The sequence below is a fragment of the Panthera tigris genome, chromosome A2 (genome assembly GCF_018350195.1).
Source record: "Panthera tigris isolate Pti1 chromosome A2, P.tigris_Pti1_mat1.1, whole genome shotgun sequence".
Taxonomy (NCBI): Eukaryota; Metazoa; Chordata; class Mammalia; order Carnivora; family Felidae; genus Panthera; species Panthera tigris.
In genome coordinates, this window is record NC_056661.1 from 17034249 (window position 1) to 17056483 (window position 22235).

The window sequence follows — 22235 nt, forward strand, 5'->3', positions numbered from 1 at the left end:
ATCCATAAATGACAAAAAGACAGCTTATGAGGGTAAGATAAACACAAATAGTCATTCCCCACAGCTCCAGCTCACCTCAGAGAAGTATTCTCTGCCACCCTCTTGCTCTCCCCATGTTCCAGGTCTGCCTCCTCTCTGCCCTCACTGGGGCACTGAACACACTGTATCATCATTGGTTTTCTTGAGTTCCTCCCCCATTAAACCAAAGGGCAGCTTTCCACTTCTCCAGCTTCCAACACTGATGCTGGTGTACAGTCATTCAATATTTGCTGACACCAGGGCCTATGATGTGCCAACTCTGTGTTTACCAAGACACTCGATCAATTCTCTCAAAGGGCATATACTCTGGAATGGGAGACGGACACACGAATCAGCAACTACCACACAGTGTAAGTGCTCTATTAGGCTGCCACGACAGCAGATGGGGTGGGCAAGTCACCCATAGGGGCAGTGCTGAGGGATGCAGAAATGGGGATCAGGGCCTTGCTGGCAGAAGAGCACAATGCACACGGGGGCACAGAGAACAAGGCCATGAGGGCAGCCTGCATGTGGTGTGGTGTGGCTAGTACCCAGAGGGTGACAGAGATGAGACCAGGGTGGCCAGCAGCTCCTAGGGAAGGAGAGGGCCAATGATGTGAGAGATGCTTACAGGTCAGGAAACTGGGGGTGGGTATGGGAGGGGGTGGGTAAGAGAATTACCGAAGCAGCCTCTCCATCCTTCAGGGTCAGAAAACCTGCTGATCTCAGGACAAAATGAAAATGGTCTGTTTTGTAATAGTTACTGGAATGAGGAATTTGCCAGAGGATGCGACTAGGCTGACCACTAAGAAATAGCTAAATAAATACAAACAGGTCCTTAAAATTAAAACTCTTAGGGTAACTGGGTGGCCTAGTTGGTTAAGCATCCAACTCTTCGACTTGGCTCAGGTCATGGTCTCACAGTTCAAGGGATTGATCTCCATGTTGGGCTCTACACTGGCAGTGTGAAGCCTGCTTGGGATTTTCTCTCCCTCTCCCTCTGCCTCTCCCCTGCTTGTGCTCTCTCTCAAAAGAAATATACATTAAAACAAACAAACAAACAAACAAACAAACAAACAAAAGCCACCAAAATTCTTCTGGGATAATTTAATCTTAAGGTTAAATTATCTACCATTTAGAGATACCAGTATCTCATATATAAAGAAGTCAAAAACAGGGTGCCTGGGTAGCCAAGTTGGTGAAGCGTTCGACTCAATTTTAGCTCAGGTCATGATCTCACAGCTTCTAAATTCGAGCCCTACATGGGGCTCTGTGCTGACAGAGCGGATCCTGTTTGGGATTCTTCCCCTCTCTCTGCCTTTCCCCTGCTTGGACTCAAAATAAAGAAATAAAAACTGGAAAACAAAAAAAAAAAAGTCAAAATAATCAGAACAAGTCCTAGCTAAATCCACTGCTTAGAAAGTTACCAATTCCTCCTCTGGTCAATTCATTAAAATAAATTTCTCTGTAATTTTGAATAATTAACTGTTCCACTGTTTGTACGTTTCTTTTTGTTGCTTCCTTCTTCATTTTTAGCCTTTTTCATCATTCTCTTGATCCTGTCTGTCCCCATACATACTACTGAGGTGCTCAGCAAGGCCCACGTGACCTCCGTTGTACAGAGGAGGGAGGAAGACTGAAAGTCCAAGGCTGGATCAGGGGAGGGTTTGGTTAAAAGATATCACAGAAAAAAGGCTCCTCACTCAAGATGAGATTAACTCCTACTTTCTGGTATTTGTATTGAAGAAGACATGAAATCAAGAAAATTCTTGAATCAGACAAGGGAGCTACATGACTTCTACTTTATTGGTAACAAGTAGGGAGTAAGTCTAAGATGTAACTTCTATAGATGAAAGAATTGATACCACCACGCACCTGGGAAAGCAGAGAGGTGTAAAAGCTGAGGTGTAAATCATTAGTTTTAGAATGAGAAAAGAGTGCTTTCTGTTTACCATCAAAGGCTGATAATCCCTTTGAAAGGGCAAAGTAAACACATAAACAAGGACCAATGGAGTAGGTTACTATTCATTTTATCTAACTTGTAGTTTAGGAAAGGTGGTCATTATTTAATTGTCAAAAAGCCACTACAAACTTCCCCTTACTTACAGCCTCCTTCTCTCTGTCCATGATAGTTTCCAGCTCCTCAAAATGTCGCAGTTTGATCTCCAATTTCTTCATTTGTGTCTCAACCAGCAGGGCCACCAGAGACTTGATCTTTCTCTCTTCCACGGCAGCCAGGTGCTAAGTGTAAAAGATCATTCAAATTAGGTAGGTAAACATTTGCTTAAAATACAGAAACAAAATGCTCACGTTGATATTCAAAGTAGGGATTATATAATTAAGAACAATGACCGATGCCCCCTTTCTATGTTTCTACCAAACATTTACTTCAATTTAAAATAACTATTGCTGAATTTCTGGTCCTTATAGGTATAAATAACCCTGTTAAAGGGTTAAAAAAACAAAAAAAACACCCCAAAACCCTCCCTCCCACAGTAAACTACTCCCCTCAAAAAGAGCCCACCACAAAGGGGAAGTGTAATCAGAACACTGATGGGCAAAGAGGAGGACACAAGTAGCCTGGGGTACACTTCCCATCTACCACCCACCTACCTCGCACCCTCACCCTTTTACTCTATGCCTCCCCTCACTATCCTTCCCCCTTTATGAACTGTCCAGGGACAGCTAAACAGTGGATTCTCTCAGCACCCAACACTCAGACACAAAGCTTCTGGCTTCTCTCTAGTGAGTGGAACCACGTGTGGAAAGGAGAGGGTGAACAATATTCCACCCCTATGTTTGCAGATAGGATCCAGAGCAAGAGGAACAAATATAGTACAGAACAAGAAGTTACACTGGAAGAATGTGCTACTCACCCGCTACAGGATGGATGATGAGCCCTATTCATTCACACTTCCTGCCTACTCAGCAGCACACAGAGGAAGGCACCACATTACACCAAGAAGATGAGGGTCCCATATTTGGTCCTGACTACCTGTATCTGGGAATGGGTCAATCCCACCTAATCCAGACACCATCTAAGAGCTTATACTAACAAACCCCCAATAGCATTTTGCATTCACTTTCATTACATCTGTTGAATTTATGTGCTCATCTTGCTTCTACACGAGTGAGAAGTAACACAAGGTGGCTGTCCTAATCTCTGTTTCTTACAGAATCTAGAAGGAGCTAACATGCAGGAGGTATGTAGCATAGGCTTTTGGGAGCTAAATTAACAGACACTTAAATGAGAATCTTATTTTTCACTCTTTTATAGTTAGAAAAGAGAAATGCAATTTTATACCATAGAGATCCATTAATAGGAAGAGGCAATGTATAAGCAAAAGGTGATGATAAGCAGATTTTTTTTTTTTAATGTTTCTTTATTTCTGAGACGGAGAGAGACAAAGCATGAGTGGGGGAGGGGCAGAGAGAGAGGGAGATACAGAATCTGAAGCAGGCTCCAGGCTCTGAGCTGTCAGCACAGAGCCTGATGCGGGGCTTGAACTCACAAACTGTGAGATCATGACCTGAGCCGAAGTCGGACGCTCAACCGACTGAGCCACCCAGGCGCCCTGATGATAAGCAGATTTTATGAATAATCTACAGCTGTTCATGATACATCTGCCTCCCTAACCACTTGAACTACATCAGTAACAAGTTTAAATAAAGATCACATGATTTGGGGAGCCTGGGTGGCTCAGTTAAGTGTCCAACTCTTGATTCTGGCTCAGGTCATGATCTTGTGGTTCTTGAGTTCGAGCCCCGCGTTGGGCTCTGTGCTGACAGCGCAGAGCCTGGAGCCTGCTTTAGATTCTGTGCTTCCCCCCACCCCCTTCCTCTGCACACACTCTGTCTCTCTCTCTCAAAAATAAATTTAAAAAAATTTAATTCCAGAAGAAAAAACAGAAGTAAACCTAAGTGATTTTGGGTTAAGTGAAAGATTTCTTAGATGTGACACCAAAAGCAAAAATGTTAAAAGGGAAGATTGAAAACTTGAAGTTCATCAAAATCAAAAACATCTCTGCTTCAAAGGACACCATCAAGAAGGTGAAAACACAGCTCACAGACTGTGAGAAAGTATTTGCAAATCATATGTGTGATGAAAGAGTTGTGTCCAGCGTATATGAAGAACTCTTAGACTTCATGCCTACGGATGAAGTGATGCTGGTAGGAATGTGTGGGACTTCAAATACAAGCTGGTCACCATCTCAGACACTCGGCAAATTTTGAAGATGCAGAAGATGGGAAGCTAAGGAGTTAGGTTCAAGGAAGAAAAGAAATTCCTGAAAACTCCCATTGGTGTGATCAAGATTATTTCAAAATCTCAACTGTAAGTTCTGGAAAGTCACACCCAAGGATCAGGGGTGGTCCTGGAGGAGAATGACCAAAGTGTCATCTAGCTTCAACTCAATCCCTGCCTCAATCAGTTCGGTTATCACCTGGGCGTCTGGATCTTATATATATATTTCTCCTTGTCTTTTTACACGGAGAATCTAAATTTGTTTTAATGTTTGCTTATTTTGAAAGAGAGTGTGAGCCAGCAGGGGAGGGGCAGAGAGAGAGAGACAGAATCCCAAGTAGGCTCTGCACTGTCAGTGCAGAGCTCAACATGGGGCTCAATCCCACGAACCATGAGATCAAGACTTGAGCCGAAATCAAGAGTTGGACACTGAACTGACTGAGCCACCCAAGCATCCCTGGACAATCTAAATTTTTACACATATGTGGCATTCAATCAAAAAAGCAGATCCACAAATGGCGCAGGCATTGGACTTATTAGCAGGGGAGAACATTAAAGTAAGTTAAGATCACTATTTTTAAGAAAATGTAGGAAAATACGGATAAAAAGAGAATTTCAATATATTTAGACTTTGTATAAGAATCAATATACACCTGACTGAAATTATGACTAAAATATATACTAACCGAAAATAACAACTCAAAGATCAGGCTTAAAAGGGTAAGGCTTGGGGCGCCTGGGTGGCTCAGTCAGTTAAGTGTCCAACTCTTGATTTCAGCTCAAGTCACGATCTCGTGGTTCGTGAGATCTAGCCCTGTGTCAGGCTCCGTGCTGAAAGAGTGGAGTCTGCTTGGGATTCTCTCTCTCTTCTCTCTCTGCCTCATCCTGGCACCACACATACAAGTGCGCGCATGCGCACTCTTTCTCTCGCTTGAATATATATATGTATATATAATATATATATAAATTATACATATTTATTTATATTTTAAAAAGGGGGGAGCGCACCTGGGTGGCTCAGTCGGTTAAGCGTCTGACTTGATCTTGGCACAGGTCCTGGTCTCACAGTTCGTGAGATTGAGCCCCACATTGGGCTCTGCACTGACAATACGGAGCCTCCTTTGGATTCTGTCTCCCTCTCTCTCTGCCCCTCCCCCACTTGTACTCTCTCAAAAATAAACAAACATTTTTTAAAAATGCAGAATCCGTGAAGCACAATAAAACGAAGTATTCTGTAACCATGGCCTGGAAATTACCCTACCTCTTTGTGACTATTTCCTCATTTGTGACACTGGAAAACTGCACCCACAACAGGGTAGGAGGGAGGACACACACAATGTATGCAGAACAGTGCCTGGAGTATGTATGAGTAACAGTATGAGTGGGTGTCTCATACTTGTGAGCTGTAACACTGCTGATGACCTGGGAGCCTAATTTGTTGGGAGACTCTCCTCTACCTGCACCAACCACTTTCAACATGTCTTTTTTTTTTTTTTAATGTTTTATTTATTTCTGAGACAGAGAGAGACAGAGCATGAGCAAGGGAGGGGCAGAGAGAGAGGGAGACACAGAATCCGAAGCAGGCTTCAGGCTATGAGCTGTCAGCACAGAGCCCGACGCGGGGCTCTAACGCACGAACCGTGAGATCATGACCTGAGCTGAAGCTGGATGCTTAACCAACTGAGACACCTAGGTGCCCCTCAACATGTCTTTTAAGACTCAGCATTAGGAATCACTTCCTCTGGGCAGCTTCTTGGCTCCCACAGTCACAATGACAATACTCACTGAACTGCACTTTATTTAGTCACTTGTTCACTACCAGGGCCTAGGCTCGAGGATGCCCCACATTTTGCAGACTTGGCAATTTTAAAGGAGGAAACAAGGATATGAGGTGGAAAGTGAACAGAGAAAAGAGGCAGCCTTTATCAAAAGCCTAGAATTCACCTGTGCTCAAGGTTAGAAAAACCACTAGAAATCTCTGCAAGTAAATGTGGGCACTTTGGAATGAAGGATGAAAAAACCATGGCCCGCAAACTAAAGAAAAAAATTTGAGTAAAAAACTCAGGAAAAGAAACAAAAACTTCAGTCTCTAAACTTTATGGCAGTTTATTTACTATTAAAGACTTACAGAATTATTACACTGACCTCTAGTTAAAGAAAAAAAATTTTTTTAACTTTTCAAAAAAATGTTTGCTTATGTATTTTGAGAGAAACAGGCAAAGAGCAGAGGAGGCACAGAGAGAGAGAGAGAGAGAGAGAGAGAGAGAGAGAGAGAGAGAGAGAGAGAGAATATGAATGAATCCCAAGCAGGCTCCACACTGTCAGTGCAGAGCCCAATGTGGGGCTCAAATTTATGAACTGTGAGATCATGACCGGAGCCAAAATCAAGACCCGACACTTAACCAACTGAGCCACCTAGGCGCCCCTAAAGAAAAAATTTTAATAAGTTATCAAAATTACCCCATTACAAGTGTAAGCATTATTCACTGATAAGGTTGATAACATCTGGGTTTTGAGTAGAAATAGGAGAAAAGAACTAATGTTGCACATTAAATTTAGTTTTTTTCACATTTCAGGTCTTAATAATAATATTTACATACAAGTTCTGATTTTCCTTATATGATTGTTAAAACCAAATGACTACATCTTCTACTTTGCTCTAGCTCACAATTCTTATTTGTGAGAGAAGAAATCAACAGATTTCTCTGAAAGAAGTGGCCTGGTCTTTTGTACCATCTCACTTTCTGAATTTTGCTGAGTGGATCTTACTGAATGTGTTAACATGTCATTTCTTGATCTTCTGCATTTCTTGATCTAGGGGTTAGAGCCTCTTTTAAAAAAAATATTTAGTTAGGGAGTGGGTGAGCAAGCGGGGGAGAGGAGCAGACAGGGGGAGGGGGGAGAGAGAATCTCAAGCAGGCTTCCATACTCAGCACAGAGCCCGATGCACGGCTCGATCCCATAACCCTGGGATCATGACCTGAGCCGAAATCAAGAGTTGGATGCTCAATCAACTTAGCCACCCAGGTGCCCTGAGCCTCCTTTTTGACTTAACTTCCATGACTATTCTTATTGTTACTGGTACAAGATTCATTTGCACCTGAGAAACGACAAGAAGGTAGTATGTTTCACAGAACAGCATATGTCCTGCCACCAAGACTCTAAATTTTGCTACTTTATGGATTTGGTGACATACATGTACCGAATCAATCCAGTAGAAGTCACAAAGGCTTAGGAGCCAATTCTTCAGGAAATTACAAAGCCTTCGCAGAGGCTTGAAGTGGCTGAATAAATGTTACCAACCACTGGACAAAAGTGATTAAGGGATCCAAATACCACTCATGTCTGCTTAAAAAAAAAAAAAAAAAAAAAAAAAGAATCTTAGAATGTAAAAGCAAGAGTGAGCTGTTGAAATGCATTACTGGACTGGGGGATATCCTGGGTTTTATTAAGCATTGACATCATTCTAACCACCATGCTGTATTTTCATGGTACTTCTTTTATTTCTAATAACCACCAAAAAAGAATTCTTTATGTATAGAAAGAAACTGAACTCTATATAGAAAGAAAAAAACTAAAGCTTAGAAAAGTTAATTATCTTGCCAACGGTCACAGTTAAGTGAACTGGGAACGAAACTCAGTTCTGAAGCATACCTTGAAACAAAACCAGCCACTAAGAAAGCTGACACATGGAGACATGGAGGAGTTAATGTTTCCCTCTTTCTTCTGTTCTTTATTTTTTGGTTCTTAAAAATTAGAAACTTAAATCACAGACATACTAAGAAAACAAACAAACAAAAAAAGAAGGTATTTTTTTTTTTTTGAGCTAGCTGTTGGATTTTTAATTGCACAATATTTGAAAACAGTATCTTCGAAATGGAGAATTTTATCAGATTACATTTATGCATTGGCTGGGATCACCAGACTCAAAGTCTGCAGAATCCGGGTTTTGGTCTTTGTTCTACAACTAGTCGTATAACCTGAGGCTTCTCATCAACTTCTCTGGGTTTGTTTCTACATCTAGGAGATGAAAGAGTTTAAGAAACTCAAAAATCATCTGTGATATTAACATATGAAACATCTTTCCTGTTAGAACTTAAAAGTGTGTACTAAGGTTAGTAATCCAGTTATAAACATAACTTGTGTAAAAATGAAATACGCAAAAGTAGAACAGATTTATGTGTTGTGTGTAAGAAAGTTTCACTCCAAGAAATTATATAAAATTGTATTTAATTCCTAATTAGATCTCATTTAATACTAACTTCTTAAGGTTATATTTCTAGCATTTTATACATATTCTTTTTGTTTTTCCTTCACAACTAAATATATATCCTAATGGCTCAAGAAAAATGTGAAGTTCAAGGTTAGTGGGCTGAGTTCCTAAGAGGCAGGAACCATCCATATTTCTTTGGCACCAAATAAACCTATCACTGTGTAGACCCTCAAATACCGGTTAAATGAATAATCAAAATATGGCATTTCCATCTTACAGAATGCTTTTTAAAAAAAAAAAAATTTTTTTTTTTAACTTTTATTCACTTTTGAGAGACAGAGACAGAGCATGAGTGGGGGAGGGGCAGAGAAAGAGAGGGAGACACAGCATCCAAAGCAGGCTCCACGCTCTGAGCTGTCAGCACAGAGCCCGATGTAGGGCTCGAACCCATGAACTGCGAGAGCATGACCTGAGCTGAAGTCAGGCGCTTAACTGAGCCACCCAGGCGCCCCCAGAATGCGTTTTTAATTCTTAACTTGATTCTTATAATAACGTTGTTAAAAAGGTAGATCAGAAAGGAGTTCTGATTCAGACAAAATGATATAGGTTCAGAAAATTTATTTTAGTTGCCTAAGTTAAGAAACTAGTAAATGGTAGAGCCGGAACTAAAAGTTTAAATTCTAAATTCAAAGCTTTTTATAGTTATCCACAAATGCCTGTTTAGAACAATTAATATTTAGTGGATATTTTCCCGGGGAATTCTTAGAAGGGACGTGCAGATTAAAGATGGCCATAAACTCACTGGCTTTCTTTTCATGGAGAGGAGGGTCTATAATCCCTCCTCTCGAATCAAGGCAGGTTCTCTAATTGCCTTGCCCAAGAGAAAACAGTGGTGCCATTTTCCAGTTCCCAGCTTGGGAACTTCATGTCCTGTCTTTTGGAACGTTCCTTCTGGGAGTCCCTAGCTGCCATATACTACATGTGATCAACGTGGAAGAGCCCACAGAGAGAGACCTCAAGACTGCATGAAGAGGAAAAAGAAACCAGCCACTTCTACCAAGGATTAGGACTTCAAGGAATCTGTCTCAGACTCTCCATGAACCTACCTGTGAGGTGAGTAATGCTAAATGATTCAACTGATACCACATGGAGCAGAATTGCACAGGTGTTTAGTGCTCAAATTTGCACAATCATGAGCTATAATAAAAAATGGTTGTTTTTTAAAAACACTAAATTCTTTTCCCACTATGGGAAAAGAATCTGGTATCTGGAAATGGGGTGCTGTAGTATCAAAAACTTTCAGTGTGTGGCTTCAGATCATGCAGTGGGCACAGGCTGAAAGGATCTCAAGAAAACCACTGGCAAGAGCTTTTAGAACAGAGAGGAAAATGTTCCTGGAGGTTGGAGAGAAGCAGATCTTCTCTCCAAAGAGAAGTTTGGAAACACTGTCACTTCTGGTGATGTGGAAAATAGGAGTCATTAATGAACTTGTGAATCTGGCTGGAGTGATTTCTAGACAAAAGATAAACTTTCTTTAGGCATTTTATTACAAGCAGCCAGAAGAGAAAGGAACCAAAGAGGGAACTATTCCATCTTCAGGCCATCATTATTGGAGTTAGAAATCTCCTAGACAATTAAGAGCAAATACAACAAGGTTTAAAATGAAACTTTCTCATCTCTAGTTGCTCCCAGCAAGGGTTTGAAACTAAAAAATGGCTTCAGGACAAAGATAAAATCCAGAACATTACCAGTTAGTCGTGACCTGAGAGTAAACAGCTCAAGGTGTGGCTGTAAGACATTCTGATCAAAAAGTATCGTAGGATTTCTAAGAATCTTAGAATTTCTAAGAATAAGGGTATTCTTGCCTCTTATACTCTTAGACTCTCTTTACTAGACAGGAGGGCCTCTAAGTATCTTCAAGAGCATGTCTCCTATATTCTATATTACTACAACTTAATGTTTTCCAACAAGTTTGAAGGTTTTCATCAGCCACAACTCCCACCAACCCCCCCATCCCCCCGCCTCCTTCACTCTTTCCTTTCCTTCTGGGACTCATATTACAGGCTAAGAAAGGCCCCTCACAGCAGCAAAATTGGGCTGATTTTTTAATGGCAAAGGAAAAGGATTCAGAATGCAGTATCCAAAGACCACAGGGCCAAGCCAAAAGCTGTAGAGAATAAGTCACAGAGGGCAAGACTGGGGCCCTGGGAAGACAGAAAGGGGAAACATATGCCTGACTAGATTTCAAAGTTGCTCTGAACTATGTGTGCTCTCTCAGGGCCTTCCATCTTCACACTTACTGAATGTGAGTGCAGTTTCTCTCCAAGTTTCCAACCACTTTTATGTCAGTCCTCAAATTCTTCTGAGATGACCAACATGCAAGGAGCTGCACCTGAAAGACCACTCCTAAAGAGAGCTTCCTCTGTACCCGAACTTGATTTAGAGAAGATCTCAAAAGCCCAGCCTTAGCCTGATTATCATAATAACATGAAACCATGGAATGCTTACTTTTCAGTTGGGAGATATGTAGGTAATTCGTGACCAGAGGGTAGACTGAGGGGTTTAAGGTGGCATGCCTTCTGTGTAGAGGCATGGTCAATGATCCCTCACCTTGAATTTGGATAGAACTTTTTTAGTGTTTATTTTTGAGAGAGAGAGAGTGCGCACGTGCGCCAGTGGGGGAGAGGCAGAGAGACAGAGACAGACAGACAGACACAGACACAGACACACACACACACACACACACACACACACACACACACACACACACACACACACAGATTCCCTTCTGGTGGCCTGGGACACTTTTCTCTTAAAATTATAAGCTTCCAAGTAAAAAGTCCAAGTATTTTGATACCAACCTAATGTGAGGAAGCCCAAGATAACGAACTCTGTAGATGAGCTGTGTGGAGACAGTGATGCCAGCCAGTCCGTCATACAGACACCCTGCTTTACCCATCAGGCACAGCAGGGAGGTTGCCTCAGGTCCTCCCTTCACAGCCCAGCTGTGAGCAACCTGAGCCAATGTCACATGGAACAGGGCTTGTCCAGTTGAGTCTGCCTGAGTTCCTCAGTCATAAAAATGATTAAGATGCAATACAGTGATGATGGTCTTAAGATAGGTTTTGTAATGGTTACATAGCCCTGGGTAACTGGGGCAGGAGCACTACTAACGCTCAAGCTAAGGATTCCTGAAGGTCTGGCAGCAGTGATGACCAGGGCTTCCCCAAGAAGGGCTGTCGGGAGCTCACATCCCTTCACATACTGGCTTTATGGAACTTAAGAACGATGAGGGGCGCCTGGGTGGCTTAGTCGGTTGAGCGTCCGGCTTCGGCTCAGGTCATGATCTCACGGTTTGTGATTTCGAGCCCCATGTCGGGCTCTGTGCTGACAGCTCAGAGCCTGGAGCCTGTTTCGGATTCTGTGTCTCCCTCTCTCTCTGCTCCTCTCCCACTCGTGCTCTGTCTCTTTATCTCTCAAAAATAAGTAAACATTAAAAAGAAGTTTTTTTTTTTTTTTTTTTTTTAAGAATGATGAGGTGTGGGAGTGTGGCCCAGATGTGCGCTATGCGGAGAAATGACCTAAAAGAGATGAATGATACCACAAAGGTAACTTGGTTGTAACAGAGTTGAGGTGAACTTTACATAACAAAGCCTGAAGTCCAGCTGGTGGAACAGGAGTAGTTTTCTGTTTAGTCATATAAAGATGAAAGTGAATAGGTCTAACTATAGGCAAAATGATCCAATAGGTCAATTTTTCTTTTGGTTTTCTCTCTAGAATATCATCAAGTAAAAGGACATCGTTTCACTGATCAATGCATATAGTGTCAATCAATTTCAGCAAACACTTATCTGGTAAAGCCTTATGACTACAATGTACAATGAAAAACTTTCCTATCTCAAAAAAGAATTTCAGGCAAAGGGGAGCAAGTAAGAGGTATCTCTGAGAGGTGAGAAAGAATCTTCCTGTTACCCCAGAACTAATATCTAGTTTACTACTTTAGCCATTCAAACCTACTTTAGCCATTTCAAGATATATAGGAATGGGGTGGTGACAGAATAAATCTAAAGAAAATGTCTGTAAATCTTACGAAAATGTGATCTCAGGCACCTGGGTGGCTCAGTCTGTTGAGCATCTGACTTTGGCTCAGGTCATGATCTCATAGTTGGTGAGTTCAAGACCCACATTAGGCTCACTGCTGTCAGCCTGTCAGTGCAGAGCCAGAGCTGGCTTCAAATCCTCTGTCCCCTTCTCTCTGCCCCTCCCCCACTTGCACTCTCTCAAAAATAAACAAACAGTAAAAAAAAGAAAGAAAACGTGACCTATGCTATCTTGGAGGAATTGAGTCCTGCTGATGCTGAATAAGGAGAACATTCTAGTTTTTAAGGTTTCTAATTTATTCTAGCAATAGTTCTGAACTTTTCCTTCCAGCTAAAACTAAGCACCCAGATGGAAGGGATGTAGAGCATCCAGCCAATGGTGTTCCTTCCCACACCCACACACCACTCTTCAGGTAGGTCAATTCACAGCTTGTCGGTAGATGCAATGAAAAAATGGATATGCTACCAAAGAGTCCCTCATATGGCAAGGCTGGGGAAGAGCCAGAATGCATGCCCACCGTCCCTATGTGTTTTGGAGCTAGATTCAGAACCTCTAATTACTACTCCATGTCAGTGTGACAAACAATTAAAATGTATCAAGGAAAAGTCTTAATAACAAAGCTGTTTATAGATACAGAAAAACAAAAAGAGAATAAGAGAAAACTTGGATTGGCTAGATCAGCTGTACTAATTACAGTAATTTAAGTGAATTCCTTACCCTTAATTCCCATGTAGCACAAAGATGGTTATGTGTGCTGTGAAATGCATCAGACCCAGCTGTTAAGTGGCACTGAACAGTTCATGCATGCCAAGTCATGTGTCACACGCATGTGTATCACTCACAGATCTGTGGAAAACACAGCTGTCATGAGAATAAAGATCTCCTTTCCCAGTTATTAGAAACAAGACTGAGTGAGGATGATGGAGTGAAAATTCGGTGACCTGGAAGGAAAATGTTCTTTGGACTCTTCTAAACCTTGCACAGAACATCTAAGGAGCAGGGCAATTGCTCCATAAAAGCAGTTTCTCTGCAGTAAAGGGGTCAAACAGCTGTGGCAAGGTGGTCAGAAGTACACAGCACACAAACTTTTGTGCCCAAAGTTGCACATGTTAACAGCTATGAGGCCATGATGTTTTTCATCAGCTATGAAAACGATTTATGGTCATCTACCATTTTAGTTCCTTCTCCAGCAACTTACAGTGAAGCTGACACAGTGGCAGAAGGAGGAGAAATAATGGAAGAGAGAGAGAGAGAGAGAAACATCTCTATGAGAGGGAAGAGGGTCCAAAAAAGCCCAACTGGAGATCACACAGTGGGTTCTATCTGGGAGAACCACAAGGAACAGTTCTGGATGGACAGGCAAGAAAGGACGCTTGAGAACTGAGACGGGTCCTGATCATGAAAATCTTGTGAATTCTACACTAAAGAGTTTGAAATTTTAGCCTGAGAGAGATAGAGAGCTTATTTAAGAAAGTATCATGTTCCTATTTGTATTTTTACAGATTCTTCAGAAAAGCAGTAAGTAGTCCATTGTATTAGAAGACAGGTTAGCAACCATTCTTGGGGGGCGGGCGGGGGCGGGGGGAGGACGGTAACCAAAAGGGAGTATGAGGAAGCTTCTGAAAGGCTAGGAATATTATGCTGCTTGAAGTGGGTGCTGTGTGTGAGCCCACAGGTGGGCTCCACCTGTGAATAATTCACTAGCCGTAGACATATATATCTACTGATACAAATGTAAATTATCAATAGAAAATTTCAAAAATAAAAAAGATTACTTTGCTAAAGACAGAGAATGGGCTGGAGGAGATAGGCAGAGGATGAGGGATGCCAGCCTAAGGGGAAAGTGAAGGGCCCGGGCATTACCAGAGGCACTAATGCACCAGGAAGGATTTGGTGGCTGAATACCTATGGAAAGTGAAAGAATGAGGAGAGACAAGATGACCTGAGGCTGCAACTCTGAAGACTGGTGGATGGCTGTGTTGTCTCCTGATAAATGTCACAAAGGACAGAGGCCCTCCTGGCCTCCAGCTCACTTATGAAATAATCCCAAGACCATCCTTAAGGTCTCTAAGATCCCTGGTAGCAGTCTGAACGAGAACTTAGCTCTGAGGCAATGAGGTGCCAAAGGGTCCAGCCTGACAGGAGAAACAGAGAATCAAAAAACTGCTTCCAGTGAAGCAGCAAAACCAAATGAACAGGAAACAGCTGTCAAATTGGCATCCAGAGAAGTACTCACTCATCCCCAGAGACAGAGAACGGTAGAGGAGAGAGAATACCTAATACTGCAACTAAACCACCATGAAGATCGGGAGGCATCTGTGGAAGAGACTGGGAAGTAGGAACACACAGGATCTCCAGCTCTTGTAAGAGTCAGCTTCAGCTGGGGCTACTGTCTGGACTGACTGTGCCCTGTAAACACCCTCCTCCTCACTGTCCACACCTAGGCCTGATGTGTGGGAACTCAAAACAATGGTCTTGTGGTTTAAACTGGGTTACCTGTGGGTCTGTTATTAAATCATGCACCACAGATTAAGCACTTGGAGAAGTAGTCTGCAGTAGCTGAACAGTCTACAGGTACTAAAGGCCATGAAAGAATATCTTTACCAATGGATTAAGAACAGCTCAAGATAAAAAGATTAGGTATGTTCCAGTAAACGCTCCTCAAAACGTGGGAACCTATAATGGAAGAAAGCTACTTCAGAGGGTAGGATGGAGAAGGGGTGAAAAGGTTTTTCAAAACTTCACATATTCATGCCTGGAATGTTTTAAAATGCGAAAGCAACACAAAGTGGGAAAAATAACATTCTCCTTTTTTTCTTAAATATGCTGTGAAGCCAATACTAGGTTATAAATAGAGAAAACCACCCCCAGAAAAGCTGGCAAATTCAAGAAGAAAAAGTTATTTTAGATCCCCCTCTTTCCTTTCAGTCTGTAAGAGCAGGGTGAAGTATTTATACAAGGAAACAGATTTTTGTCTTAAAAATCACAAATATTTCAATCGAACAGAAATTGGAACAGTAGTCTAAGACAAGTTCTGCAGGCAAATGTGAGGGACTTTAAGTTCGGCTACATCTCTGTGGTCTCCATGAGCTGAGTGGAGCGGTATAAGCAAGGCCTGGAAGGCAGCCCCCCTCTAGGACCAGATCTGCGACTCGCCCCCACCCCTCCTGCCTGCACAATTCTTAACCTAGAAATGCCGGTCAAGCAGTCATCTCGTGTTGGGTGCAAGGCTCATTATACTAAACTTTCTCAATAACTGACAACAATGCAACCATTCACGGCTGGCAAGAGCCTGGAAAGGGCTGTCAGTGGCAAACCTTGGCTTTGGTTGCAGCTGAAGCAAGAGCAGCTGCTGCGGCCGTGGCCACATTTCCTTCGGAAATTTCATGTTCTACTTTCTTCTTCCCGAGATCGCTTTCTCTTTCTTTACAAGTATCAGTGAGTTCCTTGTTCTCTTCAGTTTCCTTTTCTTCTGAAAAAAATCAGAAAGCCTTATTACCAGTGTGCCCCATCTCAATAAGCCATCTACTTCTCACCTCCGCCACATGACAAACTAGGACTGAGGTTACAAAGAGATCTCAGTGCCTCCTTCTTTGTAAGACTTTTGCAGAGCCATTCCATGCATGTAAGGGAGCCTCCATCTGAGATGGATTTTCTAAATAGTATGCTTTGTCTTTCCTTCATTTCTCTAAGCTCTCTGTGTAGTTCCCTAGGATATAAAGGGAACTAAGCCCTGCCGTAAGACCAAAAAGATCAGTCAATGAAAGGCTCTGAGAAACCCTAGTGTCTGGAGGAAATGAGAACAAAGCACTTCCGCAAGCCTTCTGAGACAGGCTCGATGGATCCGCCAGCCACTGACCGTGACTTCTGTCACAATGAGCAACTTGTTTGTCTACATATTACTGAAAACAAGGTAGCCATTGGTATTAGCACTGGTGCCTAGGAGCCAAATAAAACTCAAACTCGAACACTTGTTTATTGTTACATTAAGAAACAAACCCAGGGCTCAGTCAGTTAAGCGTCCGTCTTGGTTGTGGCTCAGGTCATGATCTCACGGTTGTGGAATCAAGCCCCATGTTGGGCTCTGTGCTGACAGTGTGGAGCATGCTTGGGATTCTCTCTCTCTCCCCCTCTCTGCCCCTCCCCTGCTTACACTCTCTTTCCCTCTCTCAAAATAAATAAATAAACTTAAAAAAAAAAAAAAAAAAAAAACCTAATGAGTGAGGAAAATTTCTATACAATTAAACTGCTCACAGTTCTCCAGGGCTTGTCAGTTTTACATAATAAAGTCTAAAGAGTTTCCTCAAATTACCTGATTTGGTATCCTCACTAACTTCACTGTCCTGCTCCTTCTCACTATGTTTTTCATTTTCTCCATCTTGTGCTTTATCACCTTCATCTGTTTCGTTTTCCCCTTTGTTTTCTGCCTGAACGAGGAGGTATAAAAGAAGAGAACAGAGAGTGAGCAAAAAAACCCAGTCCTTCAACTAGTGATATTATCTAAGAGTAACAAAAGATTCCATTATTTTGGGCAGGGAGTGCACTAGGGCCTTGGAGGCCCAAGGGCCTTGGAGAGAAGAGCTAGAAATCAATACATTCAAAGAAACACCTTTCACTACCTCCACACCTGAGTGCTCACATGTTAATAGGCCTCCACAACACACAGTCCCTGCACTCTTTGTGCCCTGTGCTATAAAGCCAGGGTCACAATGTCCAAAGGAATGGCATGGAAATTCATTTATGTTATTTACTGGTTAAATAGAGAAATACTTAATAAACAAATGAATTACTGATTACCTGTCCAAAAGAATCAAGAGCATTTAAAATGTACATTTATCAACCGAGAAGATGGAACACTGCCAAAATTAAAAGCTGACAAAGCCTTTAATACAGTCATTTGCTAATGGTTTTTAGCAAGAGCCACAATAGGGCATCAGTGATTATGCTCTGGGGACTGAAAACTTCAATTCTTCTGGTTAGAATTTGGTTTCATTTACTGACTCTGAAATCCTTGTGACTTTGGACAAATCATGTAACATTGTCTATAAAATGAAGAGATCATCATTGACTTGATGAGACTGTTTAGGAACTAGATGAATTCACAAATGGAAAGTACAAAGCACAGTATGTTGAACAATGTAAGAATTATAATTAATTTTACTCTTATCCTCATCCTGTCCTTATCTATATACAATTTTAAAACAACACACGTAATCAACACCTTAAATCGCATATTGTATATGTTCACTCAAATACTGAGTGAATGCTCATCAAGGCTTCTAATCTTATCTTTTTTAACTGAAGTATAGTTGATGTAAAATGTTGTATCAGGTTCAGATTTACAACACAGTTGACAATTCTACACATTACACAATGCTAACTATGATAAATCTACTTCCTGTCCATATATTATTACAGTACTGACTATATTCCCTATGCTGTACTTTTCAGCCCTGTGACTTATTTATAACTGAAACTTGTACCTTAATCCTCCTTTACTTATTTTGCCCATCCCACTAACCCCCCTTTCCCCTCTGTCAATCACCACCTTGTTTTCTGTATTTATGGGTCTATTTCTGATTTTTTGGTTTTGTTTTGTTTTTTAGATCCCATATAGAAGGTTTTTTTTTTTAATTTTATTTTTTAAAATTTACATCCAAATTAGTTAGCATATAGTGCAACAATGATTTCAGGAGTAGATTCCTTAGTGCCCCTTACCCATTTAGCTCATCCCCCTTCCCACAATCCCTCCAGTAACCCTCAGTTTGTTCTCCATATTTATGAGCCTCTTCTGTTTTGTCCCCCTCCCTGTGTTTATACTATTGTTTCCCTTCCCTTATGTTCATCTGTTTTGTTTCTTAAAGTCCTCATATGAGTGAAGTCATATGATTTTTGTCTTTCTCTGACTGATTTCACTTAACATAATATCCTTCAGTTCCATCCATGTAGTTGCAAATGGCAAGATTTCATTCTTTTTGATTGCCGAGCAATACTCCATTGTATATATATACCACATTTTCTTTATCCATTCATTTATCGATGGACATTTGGGCTCTTTCCATACTTTGGCTATTGGTGATAGTGCTGCTATAAACATGGGGGTGCATGTGTCCCTTCGAAACAGCACACCTATATCCCATGGATAAATGCCTAGTAGTGCAACTGCTGGATTGCAGGGTAGTTCTATTTTTAGTTTTTTGAAGAACCTCCATACTGTTTTCCAGAGTGGCTGCACCAGTTTGCATTCCCACCAGCAATGCAAGAGATCCTCTCTCTCCACATCCTCGCCAACATTTGTTGTTGCCTGAGTTGTTAAATTTAGCCATTCTGACAAGTGTGAGGTGGTATCTCATTGTGGTTTTGATATGTATTTCCCTGATGATGAGTGATGTGGAGCATTTTTTCATGTGTCAGTTGGCCATCTGGATGTCTTCTTTGGAGAAGTGTCTATTCATGTCTTCTGCCCATTTCTTCACTAGATTATTTGTTTTTTGGGTGCTGAGTTTGGTAAGTTCTTTATAGATTTTGGATACTAACCCTTTACCTGATATGTCATTTGCAAATATCTTTTCCCATTCCATCAGGTGCCTTTTAGTTTTGCTGATTGTTTCCTTTGCTGTGCAGAAGCTTTTTATTTTGATGAGGTCCCAGGAGTTCATTTTGTTTCCCTTGCCTCTGGAGACGTGTTGAGTAAAAAGTTGCTAAGGCCAAGATCAAAGAGGTTTTTGCCTGCTTTCTCCTTGAGGATTTTGATGGCTTCCTGTCTTACATTTAGGTCTTTTATCCATTTTGAGTTTATTTTTACTTTTGTGTATGGTGTAGGAAGTGGTCCAGGTTCATTCTTCTGCATGTTGCTGTCCAGTTTTCCCAGCACCACTTGCTGACAAGACTGTCTTTATTCCATTGGATATTCTTTCCTGCTTTGTCAAAGATTAGTTTGCCATACGTTTGTGGGTTCACTTCTGGGTTCTCTATTCTGTTCCATTGATCTGAGTGTCTGTTCTCGTGCCAGTAGCCCATATAGAAGTTAAATGTTAACGGTAGTTGTCTTTCTCTGACTTATTTCCTTATTCTAATACCCTCTAGGGTCTATCCATGTTGTCGTGAATGGCAAGATTTCATTCATTTTTAAGGCTGAGTAATAATATTCCTGTGTGTGTGTGTGTGTGTGTGTGTGTGTGTGTGTGTGTGTGTGTATGTGTGTGATACATACTTCTTCTTTATCCATTCATTTATCTGTGGACATTTATGTTGCTTCCATATCTTGGCTACTATAAATAATGTTGCAGTGAACATAAGGATGCACAGATCTTTTTGAATTAGCATCTTCGTTTTCTTTGGATAAATACCCAGTAGTGGAATTGCTGGATCATACGGTGGTTCTATTTTTAACTTTTTGAGGAAGCGCCACAGTTTTCCAGAGTGGCTGCACCAATTTACATTCCCATCAACAGTGCACAAGGGTTCATTTTCCCCACATCCTTGCTAACACTTTTTGATACTAGCTTTTCTGATTCGTGTGAGGTGGTATCTTGTTGTGGTTTTGATTCGCATTTCCCAGATGATGAGTGATACTGAGCATCTTTTCATGTGTCTGCTGGTCATCTGTATATGTTCTTTACAAAAATGTCTATTCAGGTCCTTTGTCCATTGTTAAATCATGTGCCCCTGATCTTGAAGAGGCTGTAAAGTTCTATATTGCCTCACTCACCTTGTGTTTATAGCCTCTCTGAGTCAGAGATCAAGTCACAAACACATGGGGCACTTTGTTGCCTTCTGCACATTAGCTTCAGTGTCTCCTCCATGCCAGTGGAATCTTCGATTCCCTCTCCTCTATTTCAATTTTTACAGTTCTACCTGCTTTTTAAAACCTACTTCAAATGTCGCCTTCTGATTAAGACTTTTCTAACTATTTTCCTGCTGGCAGTTAAATCTCCTACAAAATTCCTTAGTATTCTATAGTTTTCTTCTGGCACAAATATAGGACCCAACCCTATAATTCAGTATCTGTAAAAACCACAATTTTGTATTCATTTCCCCAACTGTGCCTAAAAGGGATATAAAAGAAGAGGCTCAGGAGTGGATAAATCTTCCTCGAATGAGTAAGTGAAAAATGTCCTATGTTATGCTTTGTGAAAATTATACCTTATACCAGCAAAATCCAAATGGCTGACAGAATCATCTGTAGTTCCCTGAGAGGGATCAAAGACAAAAGACAAAATAAACCCAAACCGTTATGCTACGAAAGGCATGCTCTCTCTGTGTCTTTTCTGTTGTAGAAGAATTCAAACAGACTTTCACCTTTTCAGGCTGCTGAACATCGGTATCTGTTTCCATTTTTTCCTCCTCAGCCCCTTCTACGAACAAAAGAATAAGAACAAGTAACACAATATGGAAAAAAGGTAAAAGCTTTCACACAGCTGTATCTGAAATACAACTATGTGCACTAATGAGTCTCACAACTGTATGGCTCACAGAAGTCCAGCATAAAACACAAACTTCATGATTGTATTAATTTAAAGTTCAAAAACAGATGAAAGTAATAGTGTTAGAAATCAGGACAGCAGTTAACCAAGGAAGGGGTGGGCAAGCGAAAGTGGGATAAAGGAGGGGCCTGAGGTGCTGGTAATGATTTGTTTCCTGATCCTGGGGCTCTTTACATGAATGTGTTTAATTTGTGAAAATGCATGGAGCTGTCCAATGAGGGCTTTTATTTTCTGTAGGTATAAAAATAAAAACCTCAAAAACATTTCAAGTAAAAAAGAGCAAAAAAAAAAAAAAAAAAAAAGCCCCAAATAATTTATTTAACCAATGCTTAATGAGTGTGTGCATGTGTGTATCTTTTTAATTTTTTTTTAAACATTTATTTTTGAGACAGAGAGAGACAGAGCATGAACGGGAGAGGGAGAGAGAGTGACACAGAATCTGAAACAGGCTCTAGGCCCTGAGCTGTCAGCACAGAGCCTGACGTGGGGCTCGAACTCACGGAGCACGAGATCATGACCTGAGCTGAAGTCGGTCGCTTAACTGACTGAGCCACCCAGGCACCCCTGTATATCTTTTTTTTTCCTGTATTATCTTTTTTTATGTTTATTTATTTTGAGAGAAGACAGAGACAGCGTAAGTGGGGGAGGCGCAGAGAGAGAGGGAGAGAGAGGAGCCTAAGCAGGCTCTGAGCAGAGACTGACTCGGGGCTCAAACTCATGAAACTGTGAGATTAGGACCTGAGCCAAAACCAAGAGTCAAATGCTTAACCGACTGAGCTACCCAGGTGCCCTGTGAGTATATATTTTGAGTCAAGCACTGGAGAAATACTGCAGAGCTAGGTATTCACTGAGCATCCAGAGCATCACATACTGGCCAGAGAAGACACAAACCAACAAGTCTACCACATACATGCACGCATGAGACCCTGTGAGAAGCACAGAGGGCACAACCGTTTCAATCAGGGAAGGATAGATGGTTACGTGAGCATTTTCTAGGTGGACATGGTTGACAGGGTGGGTAATACAAATATAGAGAAGGACATTTCAAGGAAAGAGACTGAAAGACTCAAGGGTGCCAGGGAAATGTCGTTGGTGATGACTTTCAAGGGGAAGGTAGATAGGAAAAATCAGCAGGGAGATAATGCTGGTAAAGGTCGCATGAGGAAGAGCCCTT

At 41.4% G+C, this 22235-nt stretch overlaps 1 protein-coding gene across 4 annotated transcripts in view; it reads right to left on the reverse strand.

Annotated features, from left to right (window-relative positions):
• SMARCC1 (SWI/SNF related, matrix associated, actin dependent regulator of chromatin subfamily c member 1) overlaps positions 1–22235 on the reverse strand; it is a 201888-nt gene that overhangs the window by 30054 nt on the left and 149599 nt on the right. For 3 of the 4 annotated variants that reach the window (XM_042978827.1, XM_042978826.1, XM_042978829.1), the window contains exons 22-25: positions 20877–20932; positions 16888–17002; positions 15893–16047; positions 2125–2259 (exon numbers count right to left, since the gene is read on the reverse strand). In XM_042978827.1, coding sequence (XP_042834761.1) covers positions 2125–2259; positions 15893–16047; positions 16888–17002; positions 20877–20932 — 461 coding nt within the window. The remainder of the gene's footprint in view (positions 1–2124; positions 2260–15892; positions 16048–16887; positions 17003–20876; positions 20933–22235) is intronic. The other variant, XM_042978828.1, reaches the window with a different exon arrangement.